Source organism: Carettochelys insculpta, chromosome 18, assembly GCF_033958435.1.
Source record: "Carettochelys insculpta isolate YL-2023 chromosome 18, ASM3395843v1, whole genome shotgun sequence".
NCBI classification, from domain to species: domain Eukaryota; kingdom Metazoa; phylum Chordata; order Testudines; family Carettochelyidae; genus Carettochelys; species Carettochelys insculpta.
In genome coordinates, this window is record NC_134154.1 from 6295657 (window position 1) to 6319235 (window position 23579).

At 50.5% G+C, this 23579-nt stretch overlaps 1 protein-coding gene across 1 annotated transcript in view; it reads left to right on the forward strand.

Annotated features, from left to right (window-relative positions):
• The window catches only part of KSR2 (kinase suppressor of ras 2), a 237264-nt gene that overhangs the window by 176778 nt on the left and 36907 nt on the right, over positions 1-23579 (forward strand). Inside the window, exon 14 of the mRNA XM_075012305.1 lies at positions 2214-2581. Within this exon, the coding sequence (XP_074868406.1) occupies positions 2214-2581 (368 nt within the window). The remainder of the gene's footprint in view (positions 1-2213; positions 2582-23579) is intronic.

Genomic DNA, 23579 nt, shown 5'->3' on the forward strand with positions numbered 1-23579 from the left:
TGAAGCTGGCATAAAATCTGCATCTCCAGTGTGAACTGGCCTGTAATTGAATTAATGGATGGATCCTATTCGACTCCTACCTTTGCTGATTTTAATGGGATTACTGCCGCTGAACATCAGGGGGAACAAATGGCAAATCAGGACAGAGGGGGAACTGGTGGCCTGCTAGCCACAGAGGCAGGGCATAAAGGGGTAAACACAGACTTCATCATGTAATAACAGGCACCATGGTGACGGGTCTCTGCTTGATACAAGGGGCACAGCTGAAAAATCGTTTTAAGACCCTAAGTGATTTAGGAGCCCAGGTTTCGCTGACTTTCAATGTCACTTGTGCTCTGAAGTCATTTAAGTACTTCTAGAAATCCCATCCTGAAAGCTAAATGGCCTGATTCTCAACTCAGTGCAAGAGTTTTACACCAGCGTGAGTCCGTCACTTCAGCAGTGCTGCCCCAGTGCAACAGAACAGAGGGTCAGACCCACAATGTGGCTCAGCACTGAAAGAAATGCGTAAAATCTCATGGATACACTCTGACCTAAATCTCTCTAGTTCCTCCTGGTAATCTCTAAGACCTTGAATTCCTCTGTCTAGCATAGCGTTAGATACTGCTCCACACCACCACACTGTTTGAGTGCCTTCCACGTAAAAGCAACTTCAGTATCGTAGTCCCTCAGGGTATTCACCTCTGCCTTCCATTCCAGCTGTACCTCACAGTGGTGTGTGTCTCTGGCAGAGAGCCTGAATGGATCAAAGAATTACAATAGAGAGTTGCATGCGTCTTGGGTTAATACGACTCTGAGAGGTGCCCGGATCTGGGCTGCCGCCACTCAGGGGACCAGGGAAACTAAGCAGTGCACGGCGGGCAGCCGGGAGCCAGGCACCAGCCCTCTGCCTCTCATGGGAGTGTGGAACCTGACCAGCACTACTGCGCTGGTCAGTTTCCTGGCTCCTGTTGGGGAGGGGGCAGCTGAGAGCCTGACTCTTGGCTGCTGCCACTGACTGGAGACAGGAAACTGACCAGCAGTGCTGTGATGGTCAGTTTCTTGGCTCCTCCCAGTTATGTGAAATTTGATTTAGGCAGGGTTGCACAAGAAGGAATGAAATTAATGAACAATGGCAAAATTCACAAGTGAGTAATATTTGATCAGCTCAAGTATCTGTTTGTCTCATCTTCTACTTACTGTTCATCCAAGGGGCTATTTTTTAATATGGTTCAAATTCTGCTTTTTTTTTTTTAATGTTGCAACGCTACCGACAGCAGTTTACACCAGTATAAAGAGGAGCAGAATTTAGTTCAATAATGGATTTATATTTCAGTGTAGTCTGTTGGGGGATGTTTGTGTTGTGTGCGTGAGTGGAGGGGATTCGACCCTCAATCTACACAAAACTTACTAGGACATTTCATAAAGAAACCAGCTCAGGGAAGTTCAGAGTGTGGCAGAGGGAAATGCTCTCAGGGTACTGCAGTAATGATGGGGAACCATAGCTAGGAGAAGCTGAGTTCCGTGGGCTTCTACGCTGGTGTCAGATGAGCTCTCCAAGAGAATGTGCTGTTGCATTTCAACCGCTTGCTTTGAGCATTCGCTTTGCGAGTTTCCATGGTGACTTGCTGTAAACAAATGGTCTCTTTCCCCCTTCCAATGCCCCGACGTACAGAGCAGCTAGATCTGTGCAGCTGATAGTCAACTTTCTGGTGCTTGCATGGCGCAGCTGTGTAGGTTTCGTCCCGTCTGAGGGAGTGCTAGAGATTGGGTGAAGGCAGCTTTTCATGCACTTGTGGGCTCTGCTTGTGTTCCCTGCTAACCCTAATCCCCAAGCCCCTCGCTCTCAAGAAGCCCCCAAGAAGTGCTGCCACAACACTTGCCAATCCCTTCCCAGCAGAGACTTGGCACCTGCTCTCCGAGCTCCCGTACCATGTGGTTAGTAGAGTGCCTTGGTGGTGTGATGCTTTCCAAATCCTCCATCGGCCACCTCACTGGAGGAGGAGAAGGAATCGGGGGGGGAAGGCTTCGCCCAGGCCCAGAGGTTTAGAAACCAGAGGGCAGTCGAAAAGCGATCCTGGGAGGAAGTGGGATCACGATGGACATCACTGAGAGCGGCTCTGCCTGGTTCAGTGGCATGTTCCAGGGGCCAGTAGCGGAAGCAGCACAGGGGCTGCGAGCGTGGTACTGACTGGTATCCCCTCTGACAGTCCTCTACGCTTGTCTCCCTGCAGAACGAGGAGGGGAACGACGAGGCCGAAGAGTCCGAGGATGACTTTGAGGAGATGAACCTCTCCCTCCTCTCCGCTCGCAACTTCCCCCGCAAGGCCAGCCAGACCAGCATCTTCCTCCAGGAGTGGGACATCCCCTTCGAGCAGCTGGAGATCGGGGAGCTGATTGGCAAAGGGCGCTTTGGGCAGGTGTTCCATGGGCGCTGGCACGGCGAGGTGGCCATACGCCTCATTGACATTGAAAGGGACAATGAGGACCAGCTGAAGGCCTTCAAGCGGGAGGTGATGGCCTACCGGCAGACGCGGCACGAGAATGTGGTGCTCTTCATGGGGGCCTGCATGAGCCCTCCCCATCTCGCCATCATCACTAGGTAAGCCACGGGCTCTGCCGTCAGGGCGTGCAGCTGCCGCTGATCGATTGCGGAACGTGCGGAGCAGGCCGTCGAAGCTGTGCTGTAGCACGGGCAACCGTGCGGGGGGCGGGTGTGTTGGTTTGCCTTCTTGCGGCTGAGCTGCTGGAGGTGATGCTTTGGCACGCGAGGGTGAGGCCTCGGCTGCAGGAAGCTGTATCTGCGGCTGACAGAAACAGTGATGTCTAAGAATAGAGGACCTGGAGGCTCTGGCATCCCATATGCCTGTCTTCTCCAGGAACCACGCAGCTAGGGACCAACCCTGCCGGCATCGCTGTTGATAGCTAAATGTGGAGCGTAAGGGGAAGCAAGGTGCCATTGGTTCGTTACTGCTCTCTCTACGTTGCTCTAGAGGCAGGTATGACTGAGCTCCTCGGGACAACTGAAATTCCCAGGAGAGGCTCTGCTGATTAGCACCTTGTAACAGCTTCTGAATGTGGTCCTGAGTGAGCAGTGCTGTCGGTTTGAACTGGAGAAGTGTCATGCTGGGTGTGTGAGTGTGCCTGTGTGGATCTCTCAATGCAACGGAGGGACTTGCTGCGTTATCCGCTTGTCTTGCATGTGAAGCCCTGTGACGGCAGGTTCTGAAAACTTGTATCCGAGCGGTGCTTCTGTGTTGGGAATGGGTCTAATTAAGCCAGCTGAGCAATGACTGTTTGCTGCTGTGTAAGGACAGCAGACGGCCTACTGGCTTGACAGGGAACTTGGTGTTAGGCTGGTGCTGTGAAATATTCGCGAGCCCCTGAGGCCTTGAGTTTTAAGTGGCTGGGCCTCAGGAGCGTAGGACAGGGACCTAAGTGATAATTAAAAAGCTAGTAAATGGCATATTAGGAGCGTTGCCAGTAGAGCCAGAGAAGTGATTATTCCTCTTTATTTGGCTTTGGTGAGGCAGCATCTGGAGGACTGTGCCCAGTTCTGGGCCCCCAATTATAGGAAGGATGTGGATACACTGGAGAGGGTCCAGCGGAGGGCGACCAAAATAATTAGGGGGCTGGAGCATATGACTTATGAAGAAAGGTTGAGGGAATTGGGCCTGTTTAGTCTGCAGAAGAGAAGACTGAGGGGGGACTTGATAACAGCCTTCAACTTACTGAAGGGAGGCTGCAAAGAGGCTGGAGAGAGGCTGTTCACAGTGGTCACGATGGCAGAACACAGAACAATGGTCTCAAGTTGCGGTTGGGAAGGTCCAGGTTGAACATTAGGAAAAACTTTTTCACTAGGGGGGTGGTGAAGCAGTGGAATAGTCTGTCCAGGGAAGCAGTGGAGTCTCCATCCCTGGAGGTGTTTAAGTCTCGCCTCGACAAAGCCCTGGTGGGGCCGATCTGATGGGTTTGGTCCTGCTTAGAGCAGGGGGCTGGACTTGTGGCTCTTTTTAGGTCTCTTCCAGCTCTATTGTTCTATGATTCTATGAAATGCTGTCTATCTGCATTCCCCTGTAGTGCTCTGTGAACTGTCACAATTAGGGTCCAGCTTAGAAACAGGGAAAATAAATACCCTGTAACATGTAACCTGTGTTTACCTGATCGGTGGTCAAGTTGTTGTGTGGACAGACAGTTACACAATTATTGATGCCCAGGTTCGATCAATTTCTTTGTCCTAAGGCTATAGCAGGGTCAGGGGACTGGATCTGATGACCTCTCGAAGCCCCTTCCAGCTCTATGAGGTGTATGATATACGTATATCTCCAGGTTTCTCCACTCAGTAATAATACATTTATGTAGTCAAGGCACTGAAGGGACATTAACCAGTGAATCCTCACACCATCCCAAAGGAATAGGTCTGTACACAATGTTCCCATGTAGCAGATGGGAGAAGTGAGGCATGGAGGTGAAGTAATGTGCATGAGGACATGTAACAAATCAGTAGCAGAGTTAGGATAAGAATTCAGGTCCTCCAGAGGCCCGGCCTTGTGTTCATTTCCTCAGACCTCTCTGACACGAACACAGATTCACCTACGAGAAGTGATTCTGCCTTGGAAAACCCGACGCTTTTCTTTCAAAGCCCGTACTCCGTGGTCATGAAATCGCACTGTGCAACAAGACTACAGAGTTTCTTTTGGAGAGTTGTTATTGGAGAGCTCCCGTCATGTGACAGCCTCCACAAGGTTGCTCTGTGAGCAGCCACGCAGGGCTTCATCATCAAATCTTTCCGCAGGTTAAATTGTCATTGAAAAGTTCCTACACGGTGAAGCTAAATTTCCAGACGTCTCTTGGCAGAATTTCAAAAGCCCAGGTTAGGCACTGACATTGGAAGGCTTTGCAAACCCATTAGCTGTGAAATATTCCATCAGGTCTGTCCTGATTTTCCTGGAAATGGCCCGTTCCCAGCTTGGCTGATCCCAGCTCAGCAGGATAACCAGGTAGTGGGGAGAGAGGTGGTGCTTTCTGGCTCACCTGGAGTGCTGCAGCCAAGGTGATGCCAGGAGAAGCAGGCGCCGTACCACACGTGCTGGAATGACTCTTCTCGATTGCCGCTCTTGCTCTGTTTCATTAAGCTGTTGTTTGCCCAGGCCCGCAGATGCGGGAGGGGGGAGAATAAGAAGGGGCAGCAGTGGCACCCCATTAAATTGCCGCTGGAGTGCTGAGAGGGACAGTGGGACATTGCAGTCCAGGTAGGGTGACCGTCTGCCTTGTTTGTTCCCCAGGACCATCCCTTATTTAAGCTGTCTCCCAGGCATCCTGGCTTTTTCAAGAAAATAGGCAAATTGTCCCATATTGCCCTGTTCACCAGCACCTGGTATCCTGGGGCAGCAGCCCCCACCGCCAGGGAGCTCGTCTGCTGGTCAGCTGCCCTCTTCCCTGGCAGCCCAGCTGGCAGCCTCTGCTGCTAGCAGGCTCTGCCACGGGGTGGCTGCCTCATTCCCTGGCTCCCCATGCCTCGGAGGGCAGCTCCTCCGTGGGGCAGCTGCCCCATTTCCTAGTAAGACAGCCCCTGCTGCCAGGGACCCCTGCCTCCAGGAGCTCCCACATTCCCTTCCCCAACTGCCACCAGGAGTATGGGGAGCCTCTATTCTCAGCACACACGCGCCCCACTTTCAGAACCTCCATCCTCCACTCCACCTCATCAGGAGGATGCAGAACCCCCTTCCTTGTGCCTCCCCATCAGAGGCTGCAGAGCCCCCATCCCTTTGCTTCGCTGGGGGGCAGCAGCCCCCATCACCGAGGAGCCCTGACATGGGATAGCAGTCCACCAATCCTGAAGGCCAGTGTCCCTTCTTTTGCCATAGGCCAATGTGGTCACCCTAAGTCCGGGTGGCGTTGAGGGTTGCCTGAGCCAGCCCCACCCCTTTTGCCCAAGGTCTTGCCCCCCACCTGGCCCAGGGGTCTGCCGAGGCTGGCGGCCCTGCTGCTTGACTCAGCGTCCTCGTTCTGAGACACTGGTTTCGTGGAGCTGGAGCATTTCCCAGGGGAGAAGAAGAATTCTGTGCAATCCAAAGAGCTGAGTCCTGGGAGGTACAAACTAAAGCAGAGACAACAGAGAGGAAGAACAGAACAATTAATGGGTATAATTTCTTACCTGAGGGCCTTTGGGCTCCTCTCCCAAGGGAAGCGTTGGGAGCCCGATTGCAGAGCAGCCACGTACAGTAGGGAATTATCCTTGGAGGATGGTCTTGATCTTGGATCTCTGTGGTTTTCATGTGGTCCTAGAGGGGCTAAGGCAGAGACTCAGGCAGGTGAGGGGCCTCTGGCCCCCACTGATGTCGCCCACCTTGAGTTGTCACTGTGGATTGCTGAGCGGTAGGTCCTTTGCTGGTGCTGGACATGTCTGGTGGGCCTGTCCCACGGCCATGCAGCAGGTATGGCCTATTGACCGCCCCTCCAGAATTGGGCTGCTGGAGGACTGAAGCAATGCCTTGTCCTTCTGCTGGCACGCTGCACAGGGGAGCCCATCCTGCAGTACAGCACTTGTCTTGAAGTCGGGGGACAGCTCGGATGGCTATGTGCTGCCATTCAAGGGCCAGAGGGCTGCAGAGACAGAAAAAGACCCCGAAGTTGCTGAGTTGGTGCTAATGACATTTCTACTTCCTTGTGGGCCTGGGGACTTGTCTGTCCCAGTGGCTGCTGATGAAAGCAGGGTTGCGTTTTAGCTGCAGAAGGTATAAAAATCATCTCTGGGACGTGAAAAGCAAATGCCTTCCCCCTGCCCCTTCCCTGGTCGGATAATCCTCCTAAACACTGGTAGTGAAGTGAGACTGGATTTCAGCTCTCTGACACCGTCAAAAATTCAAAACCAACACTGATCCATTTCTCTTGTGTCCAGTGCCATGCCGGTGTGTTACGTTGTATGGACTTGACCGTTCCAACCACAGCCTGCCTGGGTTGTCCCTTTGGTACAAATCCCGTTTCCTGAAACCCTTTTGATGCATATTTGCATAGCATTTCGATTCCATTTAACACCAGGGTCTGTGTGATATTTTTCTTGCTACAAAACATGTTCGTTGTAATGCCTTTTTATATAATTCCAGCAAGGTGCTGTTTTTGACAGCTTGACAAAATAAATATGTGCACCGTGGGAGCTTGATGCATTAATATTGAGTCTGGAGAGCTTTCTGATCTGCTTTTTTCCATATGTTTCCATCCTCTTTAAGGTCAGAGTACAGCTTTATTGGATTGCCCTAAATAGAACTCTTGCCCTTCATGTCTGCAAGTGCTGAAAGCTTCTGGAACTGACATTACGCTGGGTATATATGAGGCTGAATTGGTTTGCATAGTTGTTTTTTAAATCACAGCTGGAACCATTTCTTGTTTTCTGCTGCTTGGAATGCTGCTGCATTGTGAACTGCTCCAACGCCCTTGTGCATGTGCTCTGGAAACATGCTTTGTTATGACTTCGCTGGCTAGTCGGGGTGGTGGAGTGAGGGGTGGGGCAGATGAATCTCGAAGAATTTTCATTAAGATGCTGGATTTAATCATTTTGCAACATATTCATCGTTTCCTCCATTGCTTCTAAACTTCTCTGTTCTCCTGCCCTTGCCTCTCCACGTTGGGCCCCTCTCCAGGGTCTGGAGGAGTTAAGTGGGGCCCTGCCAATGGAACAAACGGTGTCATACAATGCAGGAGTGAGGCTTGTTAAGGGATGAATCTGACCCACACCCACCATAAGGCTTAGGAGATCTGGGGGTTGTCCACAAGGTACTGGCATGTCAGCCCTCGCTGCCTGCCTGCCGCTCTCTGTGGCTTCTTGCAGACGATGGGAAGGGCAAGGAAGGAGCTGAGCCTCAAGGGCCTTTGCATGGGAAGGGGCTGGAAGGGTGGGCGCAGTTGCCCAGGAAGAGTCTTTGGGTTCAGTCTGGGAGCGCCTACACTTGCATTCCTCTTTCGAAAGAGGTATGCAGATGAGGCAAATCGAAAATGCAAATGAGGTATAAATTTGTGTATTTGGCACCTCATTTGCATACTCTAATTTCAAATGAGCTTCTTTCGAAGGAAGGAAGCCAGTGTAGACGCTGCTCTTTTGAAAGTAAACCCCATCTTCGAAAGAATCCTTCTTCCCTCTATTTAATGGGTAGAAGGATTCTTTCGAAGATGGGTATTACTTTTGAAAGAGCAGCATCTGCACTGGCTTTCTTCTTTCGAAAGAAGCTCTTTTGAAATTAGAATATGCAAACGAGGTGCCAAATATGCAACTTTATACCTCATTTGCATTTTTGACTTACCTCATTTGCATACCTCTTTCGAAAGAGGAATGCAAGCATAGATGCACCCTCTGAGAGGCAGGGCTGGTGGGTGAACTTGGGGATCAGATAGGCAAGCACCCAGCCCCTCCTGTCCAGGGAGGCAGGCCCCCAGGCGCCACTGTAGGGGCCGCCTCCTGGTGCAGCTCTGCCACTGAGAGGGTGGCGCGTGGCCCCAGCCCTGGTGCACGAGGAGGGCACCTGGCCCCAGAGCGTGGAAGTGTGTGCAGTTCATGGCCCCAACCTTGGAGCGTGGGGAGGGTGCACTCTCCCAGCTTCCCTAGCCCAGAGCACGGGGAGTTTGTGTGGCCACAGCCTGGCCAGCCCCAGATCACAGGGAAGAAGAGCGGCCCCAGCCTTGGAGCTGCTGAAGCCCAGGCAGCCCTGGGACTGGAGAGGGCTGGAGGCGAAGCGAGGGCAGGGCAGTGTGGGAGAGCATTACCTCTTCCTGCCTCTCATACCCACCACGAGCCAAGAGGAAAGCCCTGGCATGGCCATTGCCCGAGCACCCTGCCTCCTGTGCAGGTCTGGACAGGGGTTTAGTGGTCCATGGAGATCAATGATGCAGAGAGGCCAAGTCAGCGAGTTGGAGGGAGATCATCCACTGGGGAGGGGTCACAATGGGCAGGATCCAGGCAGTAGACAGGGGGTGCTGAAAAGTACTTGTTCTGCGCTAGCTTTGAGGGGAGCCATTGTCGGAACTTCCTGCTTTACCCGGTGCTACTGCGTCAGGGCCTGCATTGCAGGGCCGGTGCCTACGTGCGTTGCCTGTGTGTGGGTTGCAGGAGTGGGGGGCCTGTGTGCATTGCCTACGTGTGCTTTGTAGGGACCTCCATAGAATCATAGAATCCTAAAGCTGGAAGGGACCCGGGAGGTCATCCAGTCCAGCCCCCTGCTTCAAGCAGGATCAACCCCCACTAAGTCATCCCAGCCACCACCTTGTCAAGCCAGGACTTAAAAATCTGCAGGGATGGAGAATCCACCACGTCTCTGCGCAATGCATTCCAGAGCTTCACCACCCTCCTGGGGAAGTGATTTTTCCTAACATCCAACCTAGACCTCTCCTTCTGTAACTTCAGACCATTGCTCCTTGTTCTGCCCTCTGTCACCACTGAGAACAGCCCCTCTCCATTCTCTTTAGAGCCCCCCTTCAGGAAGTTGAAGGCTGCTCTTAAATCACCCCTCCGTCTTCTCCTCTGCAAACTAAATAAGTCCTAATCCGTCAGCCTCTCCTCAGAGGTCATGTGCTCCGGCCCCTTAGTCATTTTTGTTGCCCTCCACTGAACCTGCTCCAGCACATCCACATCTTTTTTATACCGGGGGCCCAAAACTGCACACTGTATTCCAGATGTAGCCTCACCAGTGCCACATAGAGGGGAACAACCACTTCTCTAGATCTGCTCACAATGCTCCTGCTAATGCACCCTATTATGCCCTCAGCCTTCCTGGCTACAAAGGCACACTGTTGACTCATATCCAGCCTTTCATCCACCATAACCCCTAGGTCCCTTTCTGCTGCACTGCTGCTGAGCCTGTCAGTCCCCAGCCTATAACAATGCTTTGGATTCTTCTGTCCCGAGTGCAGGACTCTACACTTCTCTTTGTTGAACCACATCAGATTTCTTTTGGCCCAATCCTCTGTGTGCATCACCTGGATGTATTTAGACTTGTGGACCCTGAAAGGAAACTAGTGTTCCCTGATAAAGAATTCGATTCAATCACAGCCATTGTTTTTAGTCCTGGGCTTGTTCATACAAACAGGTGACGGTGTTGTATAGCTTAAGTCTGCCTTTCCTGACTGTTTGGGATAGGGTTAGGGCAGGTGTCATCCCTAATAGCAACATAATACTTGTGATTTCTGTGCAGGATATTTCCCCTTGCCAGGTAAAGAGACAAGGTTGTATTTCTTCTTTTATCAGGCTTACCTAGAAGCAAGTACAGTCCCTATAGGGCCTTCAGGGAGCGAGTAGCTGGTACATTCAGGGGGGCTGGAGGCACATCGCGTGGCTTGGGGATGTTAGCTTGACAGCTCGACCTGCCACTGGGGGCTCATTAAAGATAAAATCAGCTGAAAAATTCTGAATTTCCTAACCTGACTCCCATATCTAAGCAGTCTGGTGGTGACCGGCGGGGGGCGGGGGGCGGGGGGCGGGGGGCTATGTCATGTTTGCAGTGATACGCACAACTCCGAGACACAGGCTGCCATCCATAGAGTGCAGATTGGCTTCAGCTGGCCTCCTTCCCCTTGTAGAACCATCACCCCCGACAGAGGACTCCAGGCACCGGGTGGGTGCCGGTTACAAACTCCTTTTTCTTCCTGGTCACACAGCGTTTGCTGCCCAGAGAGGAAACGTTTCTGCACATTTGAAAACAAACTTCTTCAAGCTCTTAAAGAAATCTCGGCTTCCGACCCCTTGTTTTCTGGCCTGCTCTTCAGAGCACTTCGCTTCCTCGCAGGGCTGCTCGACAGGGAGGAAGTAGCTGAATGTCGGTGTGATTTCCATGGCACATGGGCAGGTGTTGTTCTAGGGTTGTCTCGCCAGCAGAAAGGGCTGCCCTCCCTCAGCCAAACACCATTGTCCGGGGCACACTTCACCACCAAGCCAGGCGGGTTTGCAAGTGCTGGGCATGTGTGACATTGCAACAAAGCTCCTGCAGCCTAAGGTGCTTTTATTGGACTGTCTCAGAAGCAGGGAGAAGTGAAGTGATCTGCCTGTGAATACATTACGTGTCAGTCAGCAGAGCAGACAGCCCCTGTGGGCGCCAGGGCAAGGTGAGAGGGGGGCCAGCTCTGTGGCCCCAGAAGGGGCGGGACCAAGGACGGAAGGGGCGGGGCCTAGCTCACTGCCAGGACTACAGCGCTGGCCTTCCCCTCGCGCCTTCTCAGCTGCTCAGAGCGCTGCTGTGGCACTTCAGAAGGGCCCGGAGCTCCAGCCGTCACCCCACTGCCAAAGTAGCATTGGTGACAGCTGGAGCTCTGGGGCTCTTTGAAACACCAATTCCCTGTGCAGCTGCCCCCTTTCCCCTGCCCCCATCGACAGGTCTGGTGTCCGCGATAGAGATTGACTCACTTCTGTGCCTCAGCTTCCAGACTCTCCTGCTTCTCTCACTCTTTCCTGGCATGTCTCTGAATATATCCAGTCTAACAAGGCGACCCGGGTACCCGTACAGGATAGGAATTGTACTCAGCTGTTTCATGGCAGTTGTAAGCACCAGCATTCTGATTTGACACCTCTCAGAAACAATGTAGTGGTAATTCCTAGGAGAGTTTCCATCAGAGCTGCTAATAGATTTTCCCTGAGGTAATGAACGGTGTGGACAGTGAGCATTCATCTTAATTTGACATTAGAAAGTAGGAACGGGAGTCGTACTGTCCCGAGTGCTGCATAATAGATGGTGTGAAACCACAAAAGAGAAACAGCATCAAACTCTGCAGCCCTGTGGGACAGGAAGGTCTTTTTTTTTTTTTTTTAAAGCAAATATGTTTATACTGCAGATTAAAAATTCCAAGTTTTTTTGCAGGTTTGAAAGAGAGCGTCTGCGCCATGAAATCTTTAATGCCGCCGCACTACAAATGCATAGAACATTCACTCGGAAGGGTTGTCTAGTAGCGAGAGCCAGCTGGAGGGCAGCAGAGAGGCTCTAGCCGTTGAAATCCTGCTGAACTCTGCCACTGACTTTCTGGGGTGACCTCAAGCAAGTCACTTCACTTTGCCACTCCTCCATTTGTCAGTACCTTCCTATCCAGCAAGGGGTTTGGGAACTCTGATTAATGGTTCTCAGGGCTTGGATGTCTTTAAAAGACAAAGCCTCGCTCTTGGATGATGGTAATGACGTTGATTCATTCCGGCCTTCCCTAAAGGAGTGTGCCTCGCAGGAGTTGTAGAGCTGTAGGGCAGAGTTCCAGGTTCTCTTAATCAAAAAAAGAAGTGTATATTTACTGATCCCTTCCCATTCTGTGTCTAGTAAAGCATTGACTCTAAAACTAGGGGAAATAGAATATTTGTGCACCCATAGGCCTTTCTGTGACTCTAATGAGAGCTAGCCCCAGGTCTGAAAACTGCTTGCAGGAGGGAACGAGCCTATAAGCAGCCGATCATAAAAGTAGAAAAGATAAGATCTGGGCCAAAGAAAGCTGAGCATTTCTAACCCCCAGTGGCTTGTGTGGGAGCTGCAAGTGCTCAGTGCATTGAAAACAAGCCCAATTTTATTAGGAGCCAGCTGTAGTCAGCCAGGTTTGAAACTCTGAAACTTCAGTTCTATGCACCAATGCACATGCAGAACTGCTCTGGATTTTCAGGAGAGTAGCAGAGAGCAGAACTGACTGCTGCTTGTGTTTCTGTCAAAGACTGCACACCACTGAGGGTGGTGTATGCCAGTGTTTCTCAACCAGGGTCACGAGTACCTTCTCGGGTACACTGAGGTCTTCCAGGGGGTACATCAACTCACCTAGATATGTGCCTAGTTTTACAACAGGCTGCATAAAAACACTAGTAAAACCAGTACAACCCAAAAGTACATTCAGACAATGACTTGTTTCTATTGCTTCATAGGCCATACACAGAAATGTTAAGTACAGTATTTCTATTCCAGTTGATGTTTTTGATAATCGGATGGTACAAAGTCAGCAGCTTTTCAGTAGTCATCTTTTGTGATATTTTTGCATGATTTTGAAAGTAGATTTTAAGTGAGGTGTAACTTGGGAGCATGCAAAACAAATCTGACTCCTGCAAAGGATACAGTAATCTGGAAAGGTTGAATGGCCTTGTTTCAAGACCTCACCTTACATTAGGACCATGCTTCTCAACTGGTGGTGTGCATGACAAGTGTAGGGGTACTTATAATTTTTTTTAAAAAATATGGGTACTTTATAAAAAAAGGTTGAGAAAGATTGGTGTATCCTGCTTTCTAGTCCAGGTGCACCCCCAGTGCGAGAGCGGAGGTCCACAAGAACAGTAATAAGTAAACCTTTTAGAGAGCGCGCCTTTCACCAGCAGGACTGCCAGCATGTTTTGGGGTAGAGAAGGCAGCCCCACAGCACTCTCCCGCAGTAGATGGGTGCTGGTTATTCCTGTTGATGTGTCAGGAGCTGAGGCACAGGGACATGAAGCAAGTTGCTCAAAGGCAGAGCATGAGTGGTAGAGCTGGGAAAGGGAATCCCACTTCCCACCCTTGTGGTCTAATCACACATCTTCCATTTCACGGTGGCAGAGATTTTCAAGGGAGCGTAAGGGAATTAGAGTCCCAGAGCCCAGTGGATTTGGGTGCTCTGACCGTTCTTAGAGAACCTAGCACTGAGTCTCCTCATTATGTCTTCCTCCAGTGAGTCTTTCTTGGGGCAGCTCGATATCAGTAGCTACCATCAGCAGCCTTTCAGCCATTCAAGCATTCTCCTCTGCGCTCTGCCCCACGTCGCTTCACTTTACTGGGCAACAGTGGGTGCACCCCCTACCCCAGGCTTGTTTGAGGAATTTCCGTATGATATCTACCCCCTGACCCTGGCTGCAGACAGAAATTCCAGCTCCTCTGCCCCCTAAGCCGTGCCTTAGACCCCCGTGTCTGTAGGCCTCGCAGCACTTGTAACAAAAGAAAAGAGGGTTTATCTGTGAAAGAATAGTAGTTCCTCTAGAAACAAGAAAGAGTTGTGGAAACAAGTGGTCTGTAGGTTCTTATCTAATACAGTCCATTTCCCCATTCCATTCTGTCTGTGGCAGAGCTGGCTGGTTTCTTAAGCACCAGGAGCCAAATGTTCCTGAAAGCATCCCCGTTCCCTTCAGTGAATGGATATGGAGTGTTTCTCCTTCTTCTACTCGCAGGGCAAACAGCTTCTATGCACAGGCAAGGCAAAGTCCTGTCATGGTGTAAAGTTTCTTGTTTTAATACCATCAGGTTATTTTGATTGCAGCCGGTTTCCCCTCCTGAATTTTAGTAGCTTAAGAGCTAAGTTGAGCCTTGTACTGTGTCACCATCCAAGCAGGGCAGAGCAGCAATTCCCTGCTGGCCAAATAGGCCACCAGTGAGGTTAATGATCTCCTGGGGACATTATTCCTTAAATATTACCTGCACAGGTCTCTTGTGGGGGTTATGGGTCTTGGCTAGTTACAAGCTTTTGGTAGATACCTGACACGTTCTCTTTGTGGATGAAAATCCTGTCAGTCATGTTGGTCAGCTCTGAGATGATAAAGGTCTGCAAAGCCCAGAGGGCCCTTTGCCAAGGGGAGGCTGTCACAGGTACCTCTCGCCGTCCAGCTCTTTTGAAAATCCCGGTCCAAAAGCAGATCAATGGATGTGTCGCTCGGCGCTTTAGCTGCACGTTGACCCTGCTGAGAAGCACATGGACTGTGAGCTGGGTTTTGAAAGGAAGTTTTAAAGAGACAATTCTTTCCAGAATCCACTCACAGCAGACTCCACAAAACCATGGTGCAGTTTGGCAAGCCACGTCACAGAAGCTGGAAGGAGGGACGCTGGGGGTGTACTGCCATGCCCGTGGCTTGAAGTAGTTTCCATCGTATACAGTGTTTAGGGGTGGAGTCAGTGGTTCTCAGCCCCGCTGCACTCAGGTACAAAAAATTCTTCCTGCAACCCCTGGCCCACCGTGAAGTCTGTAAAGAAGTTTCTGTCCTGTAATCCTGCAGGTCCTGGTGATGCTGATTAAATAATCACAGAAGGAAGTGTGGTGTTTAAACCTTGAATTTTCCTTCAAGCAGGATGGGAGCGGGCTATATCTTCTCACCCTGGGCTCCCACACTAGCCCCGTCATGAATGAGGTCTCTTTCTGTAGAATGATGGCAGTCAGTTCAAAAGAGCCAATCACAGTCAGGGATCTTACGCTCAGGTTCTTCTTACTGTTTCCCAGTTAATTATGGATGTGCCTGAGAAATACCAGGAGACCGAGGCCTCCTTCTCTTGGGTAAGTAAACCGCCAAAGATGAAAAGAGTATTTGCTAAGTTCTTCCCTTATGGCAAAGCAAACATGTTTTAATGACACAGAAATCATTATGCACCACTAATTAGAAGTCAGGATGGGAGGCAGAATGACAGATAGGAGATCCCAGGAAGTATTTCATTAGTATCTCATCTAACTTCCATGCACTGCCTGGCTAGGTGGTAACTTGGATAGACTTTATTCTGAGGCCTGTCATGAAGAATCCTATCAGATGAAATTAATATAAAAATCATGTGGGATTTTTTTCCAGAGTTAAGGGCCTTAATCATTTCTTCCCCAGCCTGGCCTGTGCCTCCTTTACATGCCTGCGTGATATTGTCACTTTTATCATTTCCTAGGGTGAGCAAAAAGCATGGGTTTGGCCTGTAACCCAGGCTTTCCGAGGCCGAAGCTTTGGGATTTAAATAACTGTTCTGAACAGCTGCGCTAGTCCTAAGGGTTAGGCTGGTGGAAGTGGTTTTCAAAGAACATTCCACATTTTTGGAAGGTATCTAAGTTCAACCGGGGGCAATTGACTAAATCGATTGTATCTCGCAAAGCTGGTGCTTAGACGCCCTGCGACCTGATCTGCTAATTTAGCCCTTGATCTTTGCCCGGTACAGGAGGTGCCAAGCAAGCTACTGTGGGGGTTCTTCACATGAGATCTTCTCTGGGGTGGGGTGGGGGGGAATCAAGACCGTCCATGCTCTGAGGCTTTTAAAGTGCCATGCCTGTACTATTGGAAGCTGCTTGTAGGGTTTTATTGCAGTGCCCTGTGCTCCTGTTATTTGCTCAGCAGGTACCTTGACTCCACCAGACGGCTGTATTTTAGCAGTGCTGCTTCCTGCCTAGACGTTTTCTGAAGCCACTTGGAGAGGAGCTGTATCTGTCTGAAATCCTGACACGAACCAGCACACCCCCAGCCCGCCACTGTTCCCTTCTGGGTTTATTAGGTTTTTTCAAGCAGCGAAGAAGAAGAGCGGTGCTCAATTAACAGTTGGATGGTGTGCGTCGAGATGTCAGAGTGAGGCATTCCAGCGCGCAGGAGGCTTGTAAATCTCCAAGCTGGCTCGAGTCGCAGGGTCATCCTCCTCCAGGAAATGTTTGCAAACGAGATGCCGTCTGGAAGCATTTCAAGTCTAACATCAGGGGAGGGGGAAGCGTGACAGCCTCATCACCAACTCCCCTGTCAGGACCCTGAGCTTTTCCTCCCCGTCTTGCCTGGCTTGGCCCCTCTTACACCCTTTACTTGCTGGAGAAGGCAGATTTCCCCACATGTCTTTCTTCTGGAGCTGTCAGGGACCCTCTCGGGTCAGCTGGAGGGGTCATTGCTGAGTGACGTGGAGTGTTCCCTTACCTCCGTCGCCTGGGAGCTCAGGCTCTTAAGAGCTCTTGCTTGCATCGGCTTGGAGATGACCAGGCTGCAACCCTGTATGGCACTGTGTGGCAGCTGGACTCCTTGGAAACCTTCCCTCTTGCTGGGATTCAGCTGTCAGGGCACTAGGAAGGAGCTGCTTTCCTCTTGCATGGCCTGCCACCCTCCCTGCCAGTGGGACTTGGCCCAGAAGCAGCCCTTGTTTCTCCCTGATTTTGGTTTTCCTAGTGCAGTCTGGGCTATAAGCAGCTCTCGGACTGTCTGGCATCTCCTGCCTGGCGGAGCTCCTTTCCTTTCTCCACCCAGACAAATGTTAATGCTTGGCCCAGCCTGGCTTTCACAGTCCTCAGCAATGGGGCAACCACCACGCCCCATGGAGGATGCTCTGAGTTCTTGCTTTCGGGAGGACTTTCGATGAGTCAAGTTCAAACTTTCTCTTTTCAGAGTTGTTCCATGGCTCCCCCTCAGGCTGCCCTGCACCACATTCAAGGCCAAGGCCCTGGAAGTTATGCCACCAAGGCTGCTTGTCTCCCTCAGATAGTTTCCCATCCTTCGGCCGCTCCCGGCTGGCAATGGCCTCTCGCTGACCATCCCGTCCTGCAGCATTTCCTCTGAAGAAGAAGAGTCAGAAGAGGCTCCATGCCTGTTGGAGCCAAAGGGAATGACTTAGCACACACTCACCTCCCTGCACGCATGACTAGCCACAGCAAGCACCCAGATGGAGGTAACTCAGGTGTGGAAAGCAGGCAGGTGCCAGTGTTCAGCAGGCTGGGATACACATGGTGTAAGCTTGTCGTGTGAGGGGCATGGGAGGGAACTCAACCGTTCCCTCAAGGCAAACACAAAGCTGTGTGGGAGCTCTCCACCGAGACTTGAAATTTGCAGCTCTTCAGTGCCTCTTTCTGGGCCTGATCTGCTGTTCACGTCTCCTCCATTCTGGTTGTAAATCTTACTGCGTAATGGGCAGTGGGGGAAGGTGCATTTCACATATTTAGGAGGGCAGAAATGTAGACATCTGTGGCACACAATTCAGAAGCTCTTTTGTGTCTTTCCTGCACGGGTCCTTTGCAGGGTCAGTGTGTGATCATGTTTGGAGATAAGGGGTAGTAAGGAGCAACGCAGGAAAGTATCCAAACCTGTAACTGCTGATCTGAGGGGACTGGTTGCTCTGCTGAATAGGACATCTCAGTTCAGAGGTTTCTTCTATGCGTTTTTGCTTTTCCTTAATGCGTAGCAACATTTGCCCACTCTGGTGCTTTTTTTCTGAGGATCTCAAAGGACTTTCTACACTTTAGGCCACATCTACATTAGGAGGTAAAATCAATTTTAGACAGACAAATCCAGTTACCAGAATTGCGTCGCTGGAGTTGACATATCGAAAACTGATTTTTGCCACCGTCCGCACAGTGGGAAGTCAACAAGAAAAACCTCTCCTGTCCTCACGGCTGCCAGGGGCACTGGGGTTGATGGTGGCACCATGACAGGTTGATTTAGCGCATCCCCCCAAGTGTGCTGAATCGAACCCTGGAAGATCGACCACCAGCTCGTTAATCTTCTCCGAAGCGTAGATGTAACCGTATTCTCAGTAAGCCTGCAAGATTAGGGTAGGACTTGTTGTTTCCACTCTCCCAGTTGGGAAACTGAGGCATAACTGGGGTAAGTAACTTTCCCAGAGACACACAGGGAATCAGGGATGGGATCCAGAACCCACGTGTTCTGAGTTGCCGGTCCCTGCTCTGCCTGCAGGACTGTGCCTCGCCCTTTTTCCTCAGGAAAGTTCTCTTTGGAAGCCTGCCACAGGCTTGGTGTTTGATGAAGATTTGCAGTGTGGGAAGGAGAGTTCAGTGTCTCCCTTCCAGCTTTGGTTGTTGTCTGTGAGCTGGAGTGAGTAAGCCATTGACAGCCTGCCCTGGGTTGCTTTTGGATGTCTCCAGTGTTTGGGCTGGGGGACAAGGTCCCCACCCCTCCTTGGATTTTAGTTGCTTTTCTCCCCTGGCCTTCTGCTGGGTCCCCTGCACCGGCACTTTTCAAATAATGAACCCCATAAATCACAGCCTAAAGAGCTATTGATGGCCTGCCCTGGGCTGAATCACGATTGATTGATTTGTGGGAAAACTGTTTTCCTCAATCAATAAGAGGCCATGAGGGGGAATAAATCTTGATAATGAACGGCAACGGAAAAGTCAATATGTATATTAATATACACGTTAAGTGAGCATACATCTTCCACTGACAGACAGCCCTCAGGCCAGGTGTGAGAAAAGGGGCAGAGACGTACCTAGCTGGGGAGGCGGGGTAGGGGGAAGGATGAAGGGGAGTAGAAATTTGCTACTGGAGAAAAAGCATCCAGGCCTCCCAGACCTGCATCCAGTGGTAGTGACGGGCACAGAAAGGGAACTCGTGTGATCAATAGAGCCCCACCATCCTCTCCAGGGAGCAGTGATTTTTGGCAAGGGCCAGGAAAGTGCTTTCGTTTAGCCGGCTTGTTTCAGTGTTTTGGGACTTCCAGGGCGTTTGTGGAGACCAGCCGTGGAAGAACATTCCATTTGTACTCGTCCCTGCCCTCCTAGGTGTGTTTCTCCCGTCATGCCCTGGGCTTAGAAAGGCATGGAATGGGGAAGAGAAAGAGGTTGTGTCTCCTACAGATGAGCGTGTCCAGTGCTTGTGCTTGGCTGTCTCTGCTTGGCAAGTGAGCCCTGTGAAAGGCTTTTCCCCTCTTGCAGCCCCAGTGTAATCTGAGCTGCTCTGACCCACTTTGGCTTAGTTTCTTCCCAGGCTGTGCTGAAATGAAGATTTCCTGGTGGCAGTCCCTGGCTGCAGAGGCCAGTGCTCAGTGAGCAATGCCAATAGACACATGCAGAAAGCTTGCCTAGCTGTGCTGCTTGCAAAGCACCGATTGCATCCAGGCTTTGTGATTTGCTCTGGCTTCTGGGCACAACTTAAGGGGATGGATGTAACCTGCTAAGCCCTTAACAGGTTTGGGTCCCGAGTTGCTCTGAATTTCCTCTCCTACACTGTGACACTCAATGGAGGCAATCACTCTACCAGACCCCCCAAGGGTTCAACCTCGGGTCCCAGATCCCTGAAACTCCCTATACCCATTTCTGAGCCAGGGCCCCAAGTTGATGACTTCCTGGATGCTAGAGCTGTCAGGAGGGTGACAGTTCTGTTCTAGCAACGAAGGGTCCTGTGGCACCTTATAGACTAACGGAAGAGTTTTGAGCATGAGCTTTCGTGAGCACAGCTCTGTTCTGCGTCAACTTTCAAGATCTTGAAAACTGTTGAACAAGTTGCCAGTGAAGCCTTTGGAACCCAAGCATGCAGATGGACCTGTGCTGAAATGATCATTTTCAGACTGGTCGCTGAGCTTGCTCATTAGAGCAGCTTGTTGGGAGTAAGACAGAAGTCCTCTGCCATGTTCTAGCCCAGCAGCTGGGACATCAGCTCTGCCCCCTTCCAAGGGATCTAGGATGAAAACTTCTGCTTTGAAAGAACAAGGAACTGAACGTGGTTTTCTACATCTCAGGCCAGTACCACAGCTACCCAGCTAAAGAGCATGTGCACAGCACACTCTTCCCCCTCGCCCTTCAATGTAGATGCAAAATTAACCTGGGTGATTGACAATGAGGTCCGAGCATCCCTGTTGCAAAACCAGACCATGTCCTCACTGGGCAGTGTCTGGAAGCAGATCCCCTGGTCTCTTGTGTGGACATGGTCTAGGGTTCTTTCCCAATCAAATTGTCTCTTGGGAAGAGCTGCAGGGAAGTTTTGGAGGGCAACAGGCACTTGAGAGGGATTTTAGCTGAGTCCTCACGGCAAAGGGGGTGTGCTATAGCTGAGCCTGAGTTGTTAGCCACACCCTCAGCCACATTAGTTGGGCTAGGCTTAAATCGCTTCCTAAGGCAGGGCAGAGGATTTTCTGTGCGTCCAGTAAGAGGGTTTGGATTAAAAGCTAGGTAGGAGCCCGGATTAACTATGCAGTGTAGGCATGTCCTGCACCACCCCGCAGAACCACCCTTGTAACTCTCTTCTTTCTTCTGGTTTGGGAGGGAGTCTTCATGCGAACGCTTGTGCATTGTATTATTTAAATGCCCCACAGACTTGTGCACCCAGCACTTGACTGTGTCGGCAACTTGTAAATGTCCTGACTTCTGACTTCTTTCCGAAGCAGATAAGACGCTCTTCTCCGACAGCACCAGGGGAGGGAATGCTGATACAAGCTTCACTCTAACAGTGCTAGAATGCTGTACTTTATTTTAAATCCCTTCGGGCAGCCACTGGCAAGGATTGTCTGAAAGTAATCTAAATTGCTGCCTGATGTGATTGCAGGGTCAGCTGGATTCTGCAACAAGTGTGTGTTTTATCTAACACGAGTGAGAAGTGACATTTCGCTGGTTCATGCTGTCTGAGCATTCCTTATGCTCATCCAGGGTGAGGATGGTGAACCCAGTCAGAGTCACTTCCTTGTTAGCACACATTAACACAACGCTGTTGAATTTGGGTTTCTAGCACTTCAGGGGAATAGTCAAAGGGAAGCTTTTTTTTATTTTAAAGCTTGTTTAAAAGTGTTCATACTGGAGGTGGCAAACCAGGCTCAGATGCAATACAGCACTTAAATCAGCATGACTTCTGCGCACCTCTAATGGAAAGCAATTGCTGGAGTAGAGTGTTTAAAGGTAAGCCTGTGCTTGAGTGCTTTGCTGAACTGAGTCCTGCTCAGGCTTCCTTCTCACACCAGGGAAATTAACGTTCAATGTTGCCATTAATCCTTTCCTACCTCTTCTACCCTATACATCTGCCTTCAGAAACAGATTGACAGGGCCAGATGAATACCCAGAACCAGCTACTTCAAGACAGGTCCAAGGTCAATAACAGAAGACCATTACCTACAGCCCCCCAGCTCAAACCCCTCCAGTACATTATCAACAACTTATAACCTATACTGGAACGTGATGCTACACTCAGAGAGGCTCTGGGTGAGAGGCCCGTTCTCTCCTATGACAACCACCTAACCTCAGGAAAATTCTCACTAGGAACCACAGGCCATGCCACAGTAATACTAACCCTGGAACTTTTCCTTGCAGCAAACCCCGTTGCCAACTTTGTCCACATGTTTGTTTTGGGGACACGGTCACTGCACCTAATCACATCAGTTATAGGATCAGGGGCTCATACTTCTATAGCTCAACCAATGTTATGTGTGCCATCATGATGTGCCAGCAATGCCCCTCTGCCATGTATATTGGGTGGACTGGCCAATCACTTTGCCAAGGATAAATGGACACAAAGGAGACATTAGGCATCTGAATACACATAAACCTGTCAGTGAGCATTTCAGTGGAGTGGGCCGTACTTTTAAAGACCTGAGAATATGCGTCTTCAAACAAAGAGGCTTTAACACTAGGGCTACATCTACACTAGCACACTACAGCGAAGTAGCCTATTTCAACGTAAGAACATTGAAATAGGCTACTTCGACATGTATCGTCTACACGTCCTTCAGGGCTGCTGCCATCGATGTTCAACATCGAAGTAACGACAGAGAATGTTGAAAGGAGCCGCCCTGGAAGGAAATGTGGAGCATCCACACACGCAAGGGCTCCCCATCGAAATAAGGGGCCAGCAAAGCCCCAAGCCGCTCCCTTAAAGGGTCCCTCCCAGACACACTCGGCCTGCACAGCACGAGATCCACAGAGCCGACAACCGGTTGCAGACCCTGTGCACGCAGCATGGACCCCCAGCTGCAGCAGCAGCAGCAGCCAGAAGCCCTGGGCTAAGGGCTGGTGCACACGCCAACCATAGAGCCCTGCAGGGGCTGGACAGAGTGTCTCTCAACCCCTCAGCTGATGGTCGCTGTGGAGGACCCTGTTATTTCGACATAGCGGGATGTGGATCGTCTACACACACCCTACTTTGACATTGAACGTCAAAGTAGGGCGCTATTCCCATCTTCGGATAGGAATAGTGATTTTGATGTCTTGCTGCCTAACGTCGATTTCAACGTTGAAATAGCGCACGGCACATGTAGACTCGATGCGTACTATTTCGACGTTGTGCCAGCTACTTCGAAGTAGCTGGCTAATGTAGATGCACCCTAGATTACAAAGGGAAACAGCTAAACTAGAGTTTATGCTCAAATTTGATACTTAGATACTTGGCCTCAATAGCGATAGCGATTACCTTATGCGTTACAAAGACCGATTCCCCATCTTTGATATTTGTAGTGATCTCAGGCAGGTCACTTAATAGACACTTACAGTAGGTGATTTTCTCCTCCTTCCTCATCACCCTGTGCCCCTGCTTCTGTCCTATGTACCTGATTTGTCAGTTTTCATTTCAACTTTTTTTTGTTTGTCTCTCTCTTGTTAGATAATTGTCATGCCCCTTCACCGTCAGCACTATTTCCAGTACAGCACTATCTCTCAATCTGAAGAAGTGGGTCTGCCCCATGAAAGCTCATCACCTGATACATTATTTTGTTAGTCTTCCATGTGCTACAGGACTGCTTTTTTACCTGCCCTCAGAGTGAGGGTTCTTATCTGCAGGCTTTCCCAGCAGGGGGATTCTCTTGTAAAGAAAGCTGATTGTTGGGCCAGGCGGGCAGGCGTACTGAAGGCAGAGAGCAGAGGGGTTTTGCGTGGGACCTTGTGTGCCAGTGGGAGAAGTACGCACTGACCAGAGAGTGAAATGTTCCTTTCTGCGACACTCTAATTTTCCAGCAGCTGCTCAGATGATCTGTCTGTGTGAGGATGAAGTACTAGGGAACAGCTCATCAATCTTGTGAGGGCTGCTTGGTTTCGCTGCTTACTGTAAGGAGAGGCGTTCCAAGCAGGCCGCTTCTTTAATCAAAAGGTTTGTCTCTTCTCTCTCTTCAAAAGAAAATATTTTCTTTTTCTTCGTCTTCCTAAAGTTCAAAAGAGCAGGAAGAACATAGAGCAAAGAATTTATTAGGCTCTTTCAAAGGGAAGGAAGGGGTCAAACCTGC